The sequence below is a fragment of the Triticum urartu genome, chromosome 5A, assembly GCF_056163025.1.
Source record: "Triticum urartu cultivar PI428250 chromosome 5A, HENAU_Tu73, whole genome shotgun sequence".
Taxonomy (NCBI): Eukaryota; Viridiplantae; Streptophyta; class Magnoliopsida; order Poales; family Poaceae; genus Triticum; species Triticum urartu.
In genome coordinates this window covers 413,034,116-413,050,703 of record NC_141877.1, presented here as the reverse complement: position 1 = coordinate 413,050,703, position 16,588 = coordinate 413,034,116, and the positions used below count along the sequence as shown (strand labels likewise).

Below are 16,588 nucleotides of genomic sequence, written 5' to 3'. Positions count from 1 at the left end.
TTGCAAAATTTCATCATGAAATCACATTCATCGACCTAACATCGATCGGAGACATGCTCCAACGAGGAAGAGTAGCATGTGAGACGGCAATGCCTCAAGTCCCGTGAGCCGATGTGTGTCTCATGTCCTACTCTATCTTGACAACGATCACACCAACACCCCAAGGGGTAAAGCCAGCCGCCGGATATGGACAGGGCAGAACCGGACAAGCTCCACTCATTATTTTCACGTGCATATAGTTGTATGTATTTGAGGATTCATAATTGAGGTATTCAATCATATCAATAATTTGAGGCGTGACCGATCACTGCCCGCGGAGGGTGCGTCCACAAGCATTTGAGGGGTCGGATTTGGTGCGGGCGTTTGAGGGGTCAGATTTGGTGTATCCGGTTGTAGATGTTGTTAGCAATACTTACTAGTTACTCCAAAAAAAGAAGGCACCTATATATAGTCAAGATATCCATCCATGAAATTGGCGACGGCGCCAGATGTTCATGTTGAAATTCGTACAGCTACATCACCGAGCATCTATTGGGAGTTAATAAGAACACAGAACACAGCTACTCCTAGTAAGTAAATAAAGTCAACATCACAAATCTAGCACGAAGAACACGCAAACCGATTACATTCCATCGCATAAGATACACGTCCCGACATAGGTTGATGTTATCAGGATCTTGGGAACAAGCTAAACATCATGATATTCTGAAACTTCCATCTGCAGATCTAGACCCTCACTGCTGCCATGAGTTTCTGCAAGCAGGTGGCGTGCTGTACTGCGGTGTGCTGGAAAGAGTGGTGATCTGAAAAGCCATACTCTGAAAATTCTGATTCTACATGGATGAATCGACCAGGCAGCGACTTCTTTGCAAGTGTTTCCTGCCATATGTCAAAGAAATCCACCATAATTCCCCGCAGAAAAAGAAGTCTACCAAAATTTCGCTCGACTTTTCTGTGGAAGATAGGGGATAACAATCTACCTGCACCGAAAGCGACAACAAACTTCATGTCAGCCTTGCAAGCGCGGAAACGGTCTCAGACAAAACCACTGAAAACTGCATTTCTTGGTGGGTTCTAGAATTTGTGTGAACCGGTGGAACTTTCTTATCATAAAATTCAAAGTGCAATATTAAGAGTATCCCCAGTATCAATGCCACAGAAAGGTTCATCTGTTTTGGTGGAAGTTTTGCAGGTTTTGGTGCTGAACTTGGGGGAAGATTTCTTTTTGCCCCTAGTCAAATTATTAGATTCAATAACTCCAAGTGCTATTTTCGAAATTTCTTGTTACCAGACATATTGGTAGGAACCAGCAACTTTTATTACTGAGATATGTTTCCCTACTAACTTGACTAACAACGGCATAAGGAAGGCGCTGATGGTTCACAAATACTCCCTCCGTTTCAAAATAAGTGTCTCAACTTTGTACTAACATTAGTACAAAGTTATACTACTAAGCTTAAGACACTTATTTTGAGACGGAGGGAGTAGAAGAGTTGCAGGCTGGTGCATACAATAGAATATACTAGAACTCATCTAGTTTTCCCCTTCTTCTAATTAAGAATTTGAGCTAATTACACAGACAAAGTTGCAGATCAAAACATATGTTTACAAGTTAATGAATATTTCCAAACAATGAGATGTCTTCATGAACTATGGCTAGAAAGGATATCAAGAGCCTTATTTAAAGCTCAGAAGGTGTACTTTAAAAATAAAAATCATGTACTCCCTCCGTTCCGAATTACTTGTCTTGGATTTGTCTAGATATGGATGTATCTAGACTCATTTTAGTGCTAGATACCTCCGTATCTAGACAAATCCAAGACAAGTAATTCGGAACGGAGGGAGTAGGTGCCACAGATCATCGTCTACATGCGTTAAGTTCATCAACCTCGCCGTATATAATTTATCTAACTCACAGTAAAGAATAAAAACATGAAATAGGCTGTAGTTTTCTACTTATCGATAGAGGGTATCTCATGCTAGCTTGAACATGTATAAACCCATTATTCAATTAGCAGGACTTACTCAAACTCAAATACAGAATTGATTCACTACATATGGTTTGAGCCTCGTCTTTTACTAACATAAGTCAAACAATCAATCAGTCCATCGATTAAGGCCAACAAGGTACAAACAGAAAATGGAAAAGAAAGAAAAATAAGAGTGGAACCTACATCACGATTCCTCAGTGTTTCAGAATTGTTAAAATAGTAACAGTGATTTTTGCTCGAGCACACGAAAATGTAACAATCATAGTGTAATATAATAAGAAAAATATAAATAAAACAAATGAAACTTATGATAAAATATGTAAGGCAAAATGAGGGGTCAACAGAGCACAAAAGATAAATACAAGCAGCATCCAAGTAGCTTCATTGTGAGACTCAATGATTAGTTGAGTTCTACGCAAAGTTTCAAGTTCCCTCAGGGGTACTTTATTCTCCTGTTACCGATTTCTCACTTCTTTTTTGAAATGCACATGTACCAAAAAAGAAGTGAGAAATCATTTGACTTATTATTGCCATATCCTCCTGCAAAGTTCAGGGGTACTATATACTGCAAATTGTTTTACAATCTGAGGAAGTGCAGACAACACCACTTATTGCAGGTTGTTTTTTCTTATATGTTTCCTGAGCTAGTAACTTTGGAAAATATGCATTTTGACGGGATGGCACTCTCCAGGTAACAATTTTGACAATTATGCATAAATTGAATTCAGTATTCCAGTTGCCTGATTGCAACTGCAGAAACGGCCAGGTCAAAACCAGAGATTCTGATTATTCTAGCTTTGCTAAGGTGTCCAGTAGGTAAAGATGATGACACATGGATACGGTAAAGATGATGATGACACACCAATATGGAAAGGATGATCCTGACTGGGTAATTCAGAAAATGTCAAACTACGGCGTCTAGCTACTAGGCCAAGTCATGCATAGAGATACTTTTCAATAACTACTGGTATCTGTGATTTTTCTATTCAGCTGCCTAATGAAAAACACCTGACCGATAATGTGAAGATAAATTTTGTAACAACAATCACGTAACAGTCTTTATCAAATGATAGAAAGGTTCACATAAACAAAATATTCGTGATGCTTATAGTTTGAATTATGTAAGTGAAGAAGATTATTAACATTAGAATTTAGATACACAAATCATTCAATCTAAAACTGCAGCACATATGCCCAATTTGATTAAGCCTTTATGATTTTATCCGGAGGTGCATGTGATCCAAAGTCCAAGAACCCTTTATGACGCCATTGACAAGATCAGACAAAATGTCAAAATTTTAGTTTTACTGGGAATAACTTGGAATTAAAGACGAAGAGCTTGTGGTGTGAACCCGGTAAGATCGTTGAAAAAAGGATTCACTGGGGTCCCATGAGTAAATATTCTTTATTTGACTGGAAGTAATTGCTATATTAGTAGTGTCAACTATCTACTTAGTATTCAGTCAAGTACTCCCATTCCATTTAAGTGGATGTATTCAATTTACGCAGTATAGCCTCCTTTTATGTACTATTTCTAAATAGTAATTGGCGGTGTCAATAATGTGTACACTCTGGGTCCGCATGCAGTTTATCTTCTCAGCCTACTTTTCAATAGATCAAGTCAGCATCTAAGATAGTCTATGAGAGCTACTCCCCCCGTCCCCAAATAGATGACGTATAAACTGAGTCATAAAGCCAATGCTTTCTAAGTCTGACCAAGTATATATATACAAAAATGTGAAGATAAACGATACCAAGTAAATATAATACATCCCCCATTAGATATATTTTCATAATGTATTTATTCAATATTGTAGTTGTTGCTATTTTCTTCTATTTATCTGGCCAAACTTAGAAATAATTGACTTTTTGACCTAATTTATACGCCGTGTATTTGGGACAGAGGGAGTAATACACATCGTCATCTAATTACAGCAAGGCATTGAAATATAACCTAAAGATATCTTACCTACCACTCTCTAGTCTCTATGCCTCCATACCCAAATTAGAGCTCCCCGGAGAGGAGAAAAATGGCTGTGCGGCTCTTTCTGGCCCTTCTTTTATCATTCTCCTTCCAGCTTTGCTCTTGTGCTCCCCCATGGCAGATCATGACCACTGGCTCATACATGACACCAGAAGATCGTGAGAGAATCTTTCTCATCTCACCAGATACCACCTTCTCTTGTGGCTTCCATCGAGTTGGAACAAATGCTTTCACCTTCTCCATCTGGTACACCACCGTGAAAACGGTTGTCTGGACGGCAAATCCCTACTCCACGGTGAATGGCTACTTCTCCCCAGTGAACCTTTACGGCTCCAGGATATCTCTGAAACACGATGGAAACCTGGTCCTGACAGATAACAATGGCTCAATGGTATGGGAAAGCAAGACATCTTCAGGCAAGCACACAATTGTTTCCCTCCTCAACACTGGCAACCTTGTTATCAGTGATTCTGGTAATAATACTGTATGGCAGAGCTTTCACACACCAACAGACACCTTGCTCCCTTGGCAAAACTTGACGAAAGACACAAGGTTAGTCTCTGGTTACCATCACCTCTATTTTGACAACGACAATGTCTTGCGCCTATTATATGATGGCCCAGAGATTACAAGCATCTACTGGCCAAGTCCAGATTATAATGCATTGAAAAATGGACGCAATAGATATAACAGCACCAGGGTAGCATTTCTTGATGACGAGGGTAATTTTGTGTCAAGTGATGGGTTTAAAATAGAGGCTTCAGATTCAGGTCCTGGGATAAAGAGGAGGATCACAATTGATCACGATGGCAATTTCAGAATGTACAGCTTGGATGTGTCAACAGGGAATTGGGTGGTCACAGGGCAGGCGGTAATACAGATGTGCTATGTGCACGGATTATGTGGTAAGAATGGGCTTTGTGACTACTCAGGGGGCCTTAAATGTAGATGCCCTCCAGAACATGTGATGGTTGATCCAACAGATTGGAACAAGGGATGCAAACCAGCATTCATAATTGGCAGCAATCAACCACATGAGGACTTTACATTTGTTAAGCAACCTCATGCAGACTTCTATGGCTTTGATCTGGGCTCTAATCAATCCATCTCATTTAAGACATGCAGGGGCATTTGCCTGAACAGCAGCTCATGCATATCTTTCACATACAAGGGTGGGGATGGTTGGTGTTACACTAAAGACATACTCTACAACGGTCAGGTGTACCCATATTTCCCAGGACACAACTACATGAAAGTACCAAAGAGTTTCAACGGTTCAGCATCCTCAATCTCCAAACAAGAAAGCCTAACCTGCAGACCCAATGGTTCGGAGATTATGCTAGGATCAGCAAATATGTATGGAATGAAGAAGGACAACATAAAGTGGATATACTTATATGTCTTTATTGCAATATTGGGAGCTCTAGAGTTGTTTGTTATTGTGACAGGATGGTGCCTTTTTTTCAGAAAGAGTAACATGCCAAAATCAATGGAGGATGGATACAAGATGATAAGAAACCAGTTCAGGCGGTTTACATACAGAGAATTGAGTGAAGCAACTGGAAAATTCAAAGAAGAGATTGGGAGAGGGGGTGCTGGAATTGTTTATAGAGGAGTACTTGAAGATAAGAAAATAGTGGCAGTAAAGAAACTCACAAATGTTCAACAGGGAGAAGAGGAATTCTGGGCAGAAGTGACTCTAATTGGAAGGATCAATCACATAAATTTGGTCAGGATGATGGGATTTTGCTCAGAAGGGAAAAACAGATTGTTGGTATATGAGTATGTGGAGAATGAGTCACTGGACAAGTACCTCTTTGGTGAGAGAAGTACCGAAAGTCTGCTCGGTTGGAGCCAAAGGTACAAGATCGCCTTGGGCACAGCAAGGGGTCTTGCTTATCTTCATCATGAATGCCTTGAATGGATAGTCCATTGTGACGTGAAGCCAGAAAACATACTCCTAAGTCGAGATTTCAATGCCAAAATAGCGGACTTCGGACTAGCCAAGCTTGCAAAGCGAGATAGCGCTAACTTCAATTTCACCCAAATGAGAGGCACGATGGGCTACATGGCACCAGAATGGGCACTGAATATGCCGATCAATGCAAAGGTCGATGTTTACAGCTATGGGGTTGTGCTTCTGGAAATTTTGACTGGAACTAGGGTTTCAAGTGGCATAATTGCCAACGAAAGACGAATGGGGTTTCCAGACTTTATCCAGGAGGCCAAACAGATTCTGGCTACCGAGAATATCAATGATCTTGTGGATGCAAAATTGAAGGGGCATTTCGATCTAGAGCAGGCTACTGCAATGGTGAGAATAGCTGTTTCATGCCTTGGAGACAGAAGCAAGAGGCCGACAATGGACGAAGTTCTGAAGTCTCTTATGTCATATGATGATGAAGACAACCATCCTGCCTATTCACATTGATATGAGCTGATGCAAAGATTTGGGCTATCCGCCCTGTGTGTCAACTCTGTTGATGTTACAAACCAATAGGCATAAGTAGATAAGATACAAAAAAATGTTGTGTGCGTTTGCAAGAAGCTATTGTAAAGTGTAGCAGTTTTTTGTGTTTCAAATTCAACAAATAAACAGTACTCCCTCCGTTTCAAAATAAGTGTCGTAGTTTTAGTTCAAGGAGGGGTGTGATGGACTAATATTTTCTTACATAAAGGTATCAAGTGTTCTCATAACAGCAATGCTTTCTTTTTATCAACAAATTTGGTCAAACTAGAGAGAAGGGGGCAACTCAGTTACATCTATGCTTCACTTATCACGCACAATTGCACGTGGACGAAACGAATCATCTCGAGTCTACACTCTACACACACTCCATCTTAACGCAGACGAAAATAAACACCACATTAAGATGGAAAAAATCTCACCTGTTTACATTAAAAGAAATTTCGTTAAATGCACCAGCTATTGCGTGGTGTTTAGCTGGAATGATTTAACGATTCAGAATAAAAGTTGGTAACCCATTAGTCTGTACCAACGATTATCCAAACCAAATGTGTTGACAACCCATTGCTATAGTTTGAATCAACATCTGCTTTGTTCCAGAATTTGGTTCATTTCATAAGGAAACAGATAAAACAATCGCCGGCCAGCGGCGAGGCAGACAAAACAGACATGACTTTGTCAAAGGCGGAAGCACACCGCAAAGCTAAAGCTAGTACAACACGGGAAGTAGGAAGTATTCTGGAGGAAGTTCAGGATTTAGTGGGGAATTTCTCTAGTTTCCGTTTGAGCATAATTGAGAGGGATGCAAATGTTGCAGCCCATCTCTGTAAAAAGGCGTAGATGCTTATGGCTCAATTGCATCCCTCCTTTCCTTGCTGATACTCTTCGGCAAGATTGTAATTCAGATGATTGATCAATAAAGCTCATTGAATCGCAACAACAACAAAAAACTAAAGCCAGTACATTATGGGCAGTAGCTCACCTACTAGTTGTTGCGTGCCCCTCGTCGTCGTTGGGGCACTGGCCGTGGTCTACTGCTGCCAGCTGCCTCCTGGCCCTAGGGGCTCACCGGCGCTGGCCGGCCGCACCGACGAGCCGCCGCCCGCCGGAGATGTCCGCCCTGGCTCCCAAGCTTGCGCTTCCGATTGTCGGCGTCGCCTACCGGAGTTGCAGGAGCCCGTCGACCGGAGCTAGCGTCTTCCGCCATCTCTCCGTGGTGGCTTGGTCCGTGCCACCGCCGGCAGTCGGTTGCCCGCCGCCGTCGTATCGCTGCCTCGCCGTCGCGTAAGACCCGAGTGACCGAGCGCCTAACCCTGTGGGCCTGTGGCCGAGCGAGCAGAAGCGCCACCACGGGCCTACTTCAACCCAATATGAACGTTTGGTTGCCCCACTGGCCCATTTAGGAACGGGGTCGTCTTATTCTGTGCAGTTTGCCTAAAAAAAGTTCTCACCCACATGTAAAATATAGTCACCCCTAAAAAAAACATGTAAAATATAGTCTTGCCCTAAAAATGTAAAATATAGCCTCCGTAAATAAGTTGTACTCCCTCGATTCATAAATATTTGTCTTTTCAGAGATTTCAACAAGTAACATACGGAGCAAAATGAGTGAATCTACACTCTTAAAATATGTCTATATACATCCATATGTGGTAGTCCATTTGAAATCTCTAAAAAGATTAATATTTAGAAACGGAGGGAGTAAAATATAGCCAAGATATACATCCCATGATAGTTACGACGGCATCAGATGTTCATGTTCAAAAAAATTGTACAACAACATTACCCAGCAGCATCTACTGGGAGCTAATGAGAACATAAAACACAGCTACTCGGTCGCTCAGATGACCATTACAACTTGCTATTCCTTGCAAATAAATCAGGTTAACATCTCAAACATGGTAGAGGAAGGGATACTTAGCCGCGAAGAACGTACAAATTGATTACATTTCAGCACATAAGATACATGTCCTGGCATACGTTGATGTTACCATGATCTTGGGTACAAGTTAAACATCATGATATTCTGAAACTTCCATCTGTGGATCTAAGCCCTCACAGCTGCCATGAGTTGTTGCAAGCAAGTAGCGTACTGAACTGCCGTGTGCTGGAAAGAGTAGTGGTCTGAAAGGCCATACTCTGCAAAATTAGATTCTACATGGATGAATCGACCAGGGAGCGACTTCTTTGCGAGTGTTTCCTGCCATATGTCAAAGAAGTCTACCATAATTGCCCTGGACTTTTCGATGGAAGACAGGGGGTAATACTCTACCTGCACCGAAAGCAACATAAACCTTCGTGTCAGCCTTGCAAGCATGGAAATGATCTTGGACATAAACCACTGAATACTGGATTTCTCAGTGGGTTCTAAAATTTGGGAACCAGTGGAATATCTTGAAAATAAAACCGCAACTGTAGTATTGAAAGTATCCCTATTATCCATGCCACAGAAATGTTTATCTCCTTTGGTGGGAAGTTTTGCAGGTTTTGGTGCTAACTTTAAGTCCTAAGAAGGCAGATTTTTTTTTTCACTGGTCAACATATTAGATTCAACAACTTTGACCGCTATTTTTGAAATTTCTTGTTAACAGAAATATTGGTAGGGACCAGAAAATTTTGTTAACGAGATTTGTTTACCTGCTAACTCGAGTAACAACGGAAAAAGAAACGCACTGATGGTTCATAAAGAGTTACAGGCCAGGTCCATACAACAGAGTATTCTAGAATTCATCTAGTTTCCCCCTTCTTTCAGTTTATTTGAACTAATTACACAGATAAAGGTGTAGATCATGATCATATCATATGTTTACAGGTTAATGAATGTGTCCAAATAATGAGATGACCCTCTGAACTATTGCTAGAAAGGATATTAACTTACGAATTTAAAGCTCGGAAGGTGCACTTCAAAAATAAAATCATGTAGGTGCGACAGATCATCTTCTACATCTGCTAAGTTCATCAAGCACAACATAGGTAGATTTATCTAACTCACAATAAAGCAAAAAAAAAAAAACGAAATGTACTTATCAATAGAGGACATCCCATACTAGCCAGGCCCTGTATAGATCTAGACATCAAGAATTAGGCTGAGAATCTAAGCAGCAAAACCCCATTGTTATATTAACAGTACTCAGTACTTACTCAAACTAATTACAAAATTGATTCTATGCATTTGGTATGAGTCTCATCTTTAACTAAGAAAAGTCAACAATCAATGAGTCCATACAATTAAGGCCAACAGGGTATGACCAAAAATAGAAAAGGAAGAAAATGATAGCAATACCTCCATCATGATTCCTCTTAGTGTTTCAGTATTGTTAGGAACACATTTTCCTATCCTCAAGCAAAAATCGCCCAGTTGATACTGGAATCCCTATAAACAGAAACATTGTAACATGTGAATCTAACAAACTTTTCATATGAGACACTGCAACAAACACACTGTAATAATAAGCACAATATAAAACGAATAGAAGATGGAACAATAACAACAACAACAACAAAGCCTTTAGTCCCAAACAAGTTGGGGTAGGCTAGAGGTGAAACCCATAAGATCTTGCGACCAACTCATGGCTCTGGCACATGGATAGCAAGCTTCCACGCACCCCTGTCCATAGCTAGTTCTTTGGTGATACTCCAATCCTTCAGGTCTCTCTTAACGGACTCCTCCCATGTCAAATTCGGTCTGCCCCGACCTCTCTTGACATTCTCCGCACGCTTTAGTCGTCCGCTATGCACTGGAGCTTCTGGGGGCCTGCGCTGAATATGCCCAAACCATCTCAGACGATGTTGGACAAGCTTCTCTTCAATTGGTGCTACCCCAACTCTATCTCGTATATCACCATTCCGGACTCTATCCTTCCTCGTGTGGCCACACATCCATCTCAACATACGCATTTCTGCCACACCTAACTATTGAACATGTCGCCTTTTAGTCGGCCAACACTCAGCGCCATACAACATTGCGGGTCGAACAGCCGTCCTGTAGAACTTGCCTTTTAGCTTTTGTGGCACTCTCTTGTCACAGAGAATGCCAGAAGCTTGGCGCCACTTCATCCATCCGTCTTTGATTCGATGGTTCACATCTTCATCAATACCCCCATCCTCCTGCAACATTGACCCCAAATATCGAAAGGTGTCCTTCTGAGGTACCACCTGCCCATCAAGGCTAACCTCCTCCTCCTCACACCTAGTAGTACTGAAACCGCACATTATGTACTCGGTTTAGTTCTACTAAGCCTAAACCCTTTCGATTCCAAGGTTTGTCTTCATAACTCTAACTTCCTATTTACCCCCGCCCGACTATCGTCAACTAGCACCACATCATCCGCAAAGGGCATACACCATGGGATATCTCCTTGTATTTGAATAGAAGATGGAACTTATGAAAAAATATCTAGGACAAAATGAGGGGTTAACAGAGTAGAAAAGATAAATATAAGCAACATCCAAATAGCTTCATTGTGAGACTCAATGATCAGGTAAGTTGTATGCAAATTTCCGTCGATCACTACTAACTGAAAGGCATCCACTTCCTGAAATTAGAAGTCGAACTGGAAGCTGGTAGATGGTCTATTTTGTCACTGTTGTTCGCTTGAAAGATGTGAAACCATGCAATTGGTTTAGATCTATACAGAAAATGGATTTAAGGACTGGTTCAACAATGGGGTAGTTTCATTCCCGCCTTTTGTAATTAGGTAGTGTGAATTCCTTGAAAGAATTAGCCTGAGGTTCAACAATTTAATCGCCACTGGTTCAATTAAACAAAGAAAATAGATTTTACAAACCTAAATCCTTAGGTGTGACATCAAAGAAGAAATCGGAAGGGCGGGGAAGGAAACAAGGTGACCTCGAAGTTGAGGTTGACGCGGGCCTTGAAGGACTGGAGCTTCTCCATGACCTGGGAGAAGGCGGCGTCCGCCTGCAGGACGAGGCGCTGGTTCCGGAGGATGGAGAAGTAGAGCCCGGGGCGCTCGTGGAGCGCGACGCCGAGGAGCTCGCGGGGCACGTCGGGGGGCAGGTTCTGCTGCGCCCCGCCCGGGCCGTCCCGCGTCATCGGGCGGTAGAAGATGATGGAGGTCTTCCAGCGGCCGTCCTTGGTGCCGCCGAGGGACTCCGCGCAGCCGCAGGCCTCCGACAGGATCTGGGTGTTGAGCGTCACCCCAGGGTTCGGGTGCCAGTGCATCAGCCTGCGCCGGGGAAACGCGGAGACGGGGTGAGCCAGCGGCTGGGCGCCGTGGGAAGAGAGGGGGGAGGGGGAGAGGCGCGAGCACGGTACCACTTGGCGGGCGCCATGGCGGCTAGTCGGTGGAGCGCCGGCGACGAGGGGCGACGGCTGTGTCTTGAGTCCTGACAGGGTGCGGGCTCCCGGGCTTGGCAATGTGAGATTCTGTCTTGAACCCCAAATGCTAAATCTCACTTGTCTCCGGCGCTCCCGCCGTGGCCGGCCCAATAACGTGAGGTTTTATGAAGGTTCCGACCGGTTTTTCCTTTTTCTATATTTTGTTCTTATTATTGGTTTTCTTTTGCTTTTTTCTATTTTTCAAATACATGTCGACTTTTTTTAAATATAAGTTGAACATATTTTAGTTACACATTCAATATTTTTCGAATACATGTTGAACATTTTTCAAATGCACACTGAATGTTTTCTGAATACAGGACGAATTTATTCATAAATTTCATGAACATTTTTTAAACCATGCGAACATTTTTAAGTGTTATGAACATTTTTGAAAATGTCATGACCAATATTTTTGAAAGGTACAAACAATTTTTCTAGAATTACGTGAACACATTTTGTACATTGTATGAACATTTCGTAATGTGATGATTTTTTTGTAATGATATGAGCATTCTTTAAAAATCACTAAACAATGTATATTTCAGCCGAATCATTATCTAATCATATGAACAAGCTAACTCATTTTCATAGTAACTTTTCAAGTTTTCATGCACGCCGCAAAAATAGCTAACTTGTGAACAACTATGCAATGAAACCAAACAACTTAACTGCATTGCCTTTTTATTTCTCTTGCAATTGCAAAGTTGATTTACATCATCATTTGTTTTTTTACTACAACATCGTTGATCAAAATTGGCTTCATGCCCTAGCCTATCACAACTATACATAGCATGGCTTTTACATTTTGTGGCATCCTTCCATGTAATAGGGTAAACTTGGATGTGATGTGGTTAGAGTACAGTCGTGCATATTAAAACATATTAAAACTCTACATGGGACTAGTCCCACAAAATAATTCCACTTTGGTCTCATAGGTATTGACAAATCGAAAATGACATGGTGACATGTGTGAGACGCCTGAGCCATGCCCAGGGCTGGAATTTAAGCCAAGCCGAATTGGCTCTGCTCGACTCGTTACTTCTTGTTAAGACAATGAGTTAGCTAGGCTCGACTCACTAAAATATTGAACTTAGATTCAAACATGGTTCGACTCGTCTTGATTCATTAACTCATTATAATTGTGAACAACAAAGTATAGCCATATATAATATATGCAACAATCTAACGCATATATTTACGAACATATCTTTTTTCTCCATGAAAAACAGCAATCAACAGTTTATAGCCAAAGGGTACATGTCTCACTCCACAACTCAACTCAATCAGTTAGCGAGCCTTGATAAAACTTAGGTTACTCAAAAAGTTCCGGCCCAATAAAGCCAAACTATGAGCTATTAATTTTAGCCCGCAAGTGTCGAGTTTTATTTCCAACCCTACCACACTAAAAAGACCAACTCTTGTACATCTCCGGTAGATGATTTCCTGATGATCCGAATGCTTTTATTTCTAATCTTTGTTATTTCTTGAAATCCTAAAGTATATTACAGAAAAGCCAAGACATAAGAGAAATTGAGGATGGAGTGTCAAAGATCAAAGAGGTGTTGCGTAGGCGTTTGCCAAAGTTCATGGATGTAATCCACTGGCTAGGAGGATTTGCAAGTGACACCTATAGTTCGTCCTGGGATGCAGTGGTGTACCTGCGGAGCACCTAATGTATATCACTTGGTCTGTGATGTCTGCATGTAGGTCACCACGCCTACCAGCGGTCTCAGCGGCGGAGCTAGGCATGAATCTCATGGGTCGGGGGAGGGGGAGGGGGGGGGGGGGCAATAGTCAAAACATGAACAACTAAGAGAACAAAGATTGGTATTTTCCTTATCCAATCCTTGCACAGTAAAATTCCTTCACTGTTTTGGTTAAGGTTGAGGGGCCACAGCTACCTTAGACTTGCACTAAGCTTCGCCACTGAGTGGTGTAGCTGTGTAAGCGTTATGTTATGCATGGGTGCATATGATTTCTCTGTTTTGAATGGTTGTTTGAAGATTGCTCATCACGCCTACCACGCCGTGCGTGTAAATGGTTTCGGTGGTTACTTTTACATTTAGTATGTTTGCAGGTTTAGTTTCCTTGCTTTTGGTCGTTTATCATGCTTTGTAGAACTGTAGCTGTTTCTTCCATAAAAATCAACGAGAAGGCTCATTGTTCCGAAAATAAAATAAAAAGACCGGTAAAAGATCCGTACAACTCCTCCGCTTAGAGCACACATTCGTGGCCACCGACGGGCCAGGGGCATTGCACGTACTACGTACGACCGTGTCACACCAGCTGCTCTTGGATGCCTCGAAGTGCCACGGTGATGGCGGCAAACGAAGGCCTCCTCGAAGGCTCCGCGTCCCACGCCCGGCAGATGAGATCAACCAGGGCTCCGGTAGCAGCAGCCGCGTCGCTTTCCGGGAGCTTCGGCCTCAGTTTTCCATCCGCTACCTCCAACGCAATCTGTGAAGCGCAACAATGCAGACAGACCGAGTCAGCAAACACACTCCATGGCTAGCAGCTCCAAATTAAAGATAATGGAATGCAGCTCGTGCCCTTGATTTGATTACCTTGCTTGGCCCGTAGCTCGTGTCTATGTACGGGTGCTCCCCGGTGACGAGCTCGTTGAGCATGACGCCGAAGCTGTACACGTCGCACTTCTCCGTGTACGGCTCGCAGCGGATCACCTCGGGCGCCATGTACACGTACGTCCCTGCTGACAAGATACTCAGTTCAAGAACTGTCGCGGACTCGCGGGAGAAGTGGAGAAATTCGCCGGCGTGCATGCATGCATGGGCGGGCGATCGAGCGAGTGGCGTCTTACCGGTTTCGCCGGTGAGCGCCTGTGCGCCGTCCGGCAGGAACCTGGCGTGGCCCAAGTCCGCGACCCGCGCGCGCGAGTCGGCGTCCAGCAGCACGTTGCTCGGCTTCAGGTCCCGGTGCAGCACCCGCGGCGTCTGCTCGTGGAGGTGCCGCATCGCCAGCGCGACCTCCAGCGCCCTGCTCACCCTCTGCGCCAGCGGCCGCGACGGCGGCAGCTCCTTCCTGCGGCGCTCCTTGCCCCCGTGCAGCCACTCCCCCAGCGTGGCGCCGCTCAGGAGCTCCGTCACCAGGAAGCAGCTCTCCGGCGGGCGCAGGCACGCGCCCATCAGCCGCAGCACGTGCGGGTGCCGCTGCCGCGAAAGCGCGTCCAGCTCCTGCGCGAAGAAGGCCTCGGCGCTCGGGTTGGAGCGGAGGAGCTCCGGCCTGATCCACTTCACCGCCACGTCGAGGCCCCTCCACGTCGCCCGGTGTATGTCCGCCGTCGTCCCTCGCCCTATCGTCTCGTGCAGCTCGATCTGTTCCCCACTTCCCCGAACAGCACGCCATCAGAAAACCTGATCGATATGCACGCACGACTTTTGCCGTGATCGATCCGCTCTTATTGATTCGTTACCTCGTCCCGTGCGACGGACCAGCCGTGCTGCACCGCGAGGTCTCTCGTGGCGGCCAAGCACGGGTCGCAGGGCGGCGCTTCGATCGATTCCGGCTCTTCGTCCCCGTCCTCGTCGTCGGTCGCCATCGCGGCCTCCGCATCTCCGTCGTCGCTCCTGTGAGGCGAGCGCTGCTCGTCGTTGGAGGCGGCGGACATGAGGTGCAGGAAGCCGTGCTCCTGGGCGACCTCGAGGCAGAACCGGAGGTACTGCTGCGCGTTCTCCAGCCGGGCCTTGTACGTCTCCTTGAGATCGCTCTGCTTCTGCAGCTCCTCCTTGAGCTTCGCGACCTTGACAACACGCACGGCACGTAGTACAACACAGAGCTAGAATCAGCCACTGCAAATCTCCGACCATTTCCTCGAGTTGAGTTGTAGGATATGTGTCAATGTGTGTACCTGTTGGCAGCAGTCATGGTTGGGTGAGGGCGATGAGAAGATGCCGGCGAGGCGGCCGCGGAGGCCGCGGTGCTCGTGCCGCGTGCGCTGCCCGTTGCCCGTCGGCGTGCTCTCCATGGCTGGTATTGAATGGAGAAACGAAAAGGCGGATGAAATTGGAAACCGTGGGGAGTGACGGTGCAAGGTGTAAGCAGACAAGAGGCGCGGTTCATCCAATGCAATGTGCGCCAGTGTTTTGGAATTTTCGTAGCAGAAGCATGAATGCGATTGGTGGCATTTTCGAACCGGTGGGTATCAAGCCGGCAAGCTTCGCAGGCCCAACTGCCCAAGTGCTTTGCTATGGGCACATATTTTTCATTTTCCGGTTAGGCCGTCGGAAGCAACTAGTTAACGAGCGTTCTTTCGGGAGTCTCGCAACAATCAACGTTATTTGGCGCGCTCCTAGTCATTCGCCACGTGTCGCGCTTTGGACGCTCCATTCGAATTTTTTTTTCCGCACGCGTTTTCGGCTTTTTAAACGGTTTTTTTCTGGGTTTTTCGACGTTTTGGTTTTCTCCCTGTCTTTCTTAGCCTTTCGATCAAAAAAAAATTCGCGAAAAAACGTGTTTTCCTTTATTTTAATTTCGCGAAAGTCATGGTTTTTTCCACGAGAGGCACGGTTGTGCTTTAGCGAGAGTCACAGTCGTGCCTTTTGGAAACGAAAAAAAAACGGCGTTTTCTGTTTTTTTTCTTTCGCGAGAGTCACGGTTTTGCTTCCGTGAGAGGCACGGTTGTGCTTTTGCAAGAGTCACGGCCGTGCCTCTCGGCAAAGGGAAAAATAAAACACGTTTTCTGTTTTTTTTTCTTTCGTGAGAGTCACGGTTTTGCTTCGCGAGAGGCATGGTTGTGCTTTCGCGAAAGTCACGACCGTGCCTCTAGGAAATGGAAAAACAAAACA

At 44.3% G+C, this 16,588-nt stretch overlaps 3 protein-coding genes and 1 pseudogene across 5 annotated transcripts; 1 reads left to right on the top strand and 3 right to left on the bottom strand.

Moving 5' to 3' along the window:
* Positions 1-419: 419 nt before the first annotated feature.
* Positions 420-11,865, bottom strand: LOC125509265 (mediator of RNA polymerase II transcription subunit 20a). 3 transcript variants are annotated; one of them, XM_087526219.1, is made up of 5 exons: positions 11,721-11,865; positions 11,292-11,631; positions 9,726-9,815; positions 7,425-8,714; positions 420-980 (listed from the first exon to the last, which is right to left on the bottom strand). In XM_087526219.1, exons 1-4 carry the CDS (start codon positions 11,735-11,737, stop codon positions 8,490-8,492), a joined length of 672 nt encoding a protein of 223 aa, XP_087382345.1. In that variant the 5' UTR covers positions 11,738-11,865; the 3' UTR covers positions 420-980; positions 7,425-8,489. The 3 variants fall into 3 exon arrangements, with proteins under 3 accessions (XP_087382345.1, XP_087382346.1, XP_048530153.1); XM_087526220.1 differs by having other exon boundaries at positions 420-879; XM_048674196.2 differs by having other exon boundaries at positions 7,429-8,714.
* On the top strand, positions 1,844-7,413 carry LOC125509266 (putative receptor protein kinase ZmPK1). Its single transcript, XM_087526218.1, has one exon. It carries the CDS (start codon positions 4,022-4,024, stop codon positions 6,404-6,406), a length of 2,385 nt encoding a protein of 794 aa, XP_087382344.1. The 5' UTR covers positions 1,844-4,021; the 3' UTR covers positions 6,407-7,413.
* Positions 11,866-14,005: 2,140 nt separating the features above from the next.
* Positions 14,006-14,493, bottom strand: LOC147971657 (serine/threonine/tyrosine-protein kinase HT1-like). The gene is made up of 2 exons (XM_087522821.1): positions 14,351-14,493; positions 14,006-14,243 (listed from the first exon to the last, which is right to left on the bottom strand). The coding sequence occupies exons 1-2, from the start codon at positions 14,477-14,479 to the stop codon at positions 14,064-14,066; spliced, it is 309 nt and encodes a 102-aa protein (XP_087378947.1). The 5' UTR covers positions 14,480-14,493; the 3' UTR covers positions 14,006-14,063.
* Positions 14,494-14,513: 20 nt separating this feature from the next.
* LOC125507057 (uncharacterized) lies at positions 14,514-15,768 on the bottom strand (annotated as a pseudogene).
* Between the last annotated feature and the right edge of the window lie 820 nt (positions 15,769-16,588).

Excerpts from the sequence above, each read along its gene's own strand:
- LOC125509266 (XM_087526218.1), top strand. The coding sequence starts at position 4,022 with ATGGCTGTGCGGCTCTTTCTGGCCCTTCTTTTATCATTCTCCTTCCAG.
- LOC125509265 (XM_087526219.1), bottom strand. Across the intron at positions 9,816-11,291 it reads GCGTCAACCTCAACTTCGAG|GGATTCCAGTATCAACTGGG; the intron begins GTCACCTTGTTT and ends TTCTGTTTATAG. Across the intron at positions 8,715-9,725 it reads TAAGAGGAATCATGATGGAG|GTAGAGTATTACCCCCTGTC; the intron begins GTATTGCTATCA and ends CTTTCGGTGCAG.
- LOC147971657 (XM_087522821.1), bottom strand. The coding sequence starts at position 14,479 with ATGGCGCCCGAGGTGATCCGCTGCGAGCCGTACACGGAGAAGTGCGAC. Across the intron at positions 14,244-14,350 it reads CGAGCTACGGGCCAAGCAAG|ATTGCGTTGGAGGTAGCGGA; the intron begins GTAATCAAATCA and ends TGCGCTTCACAG.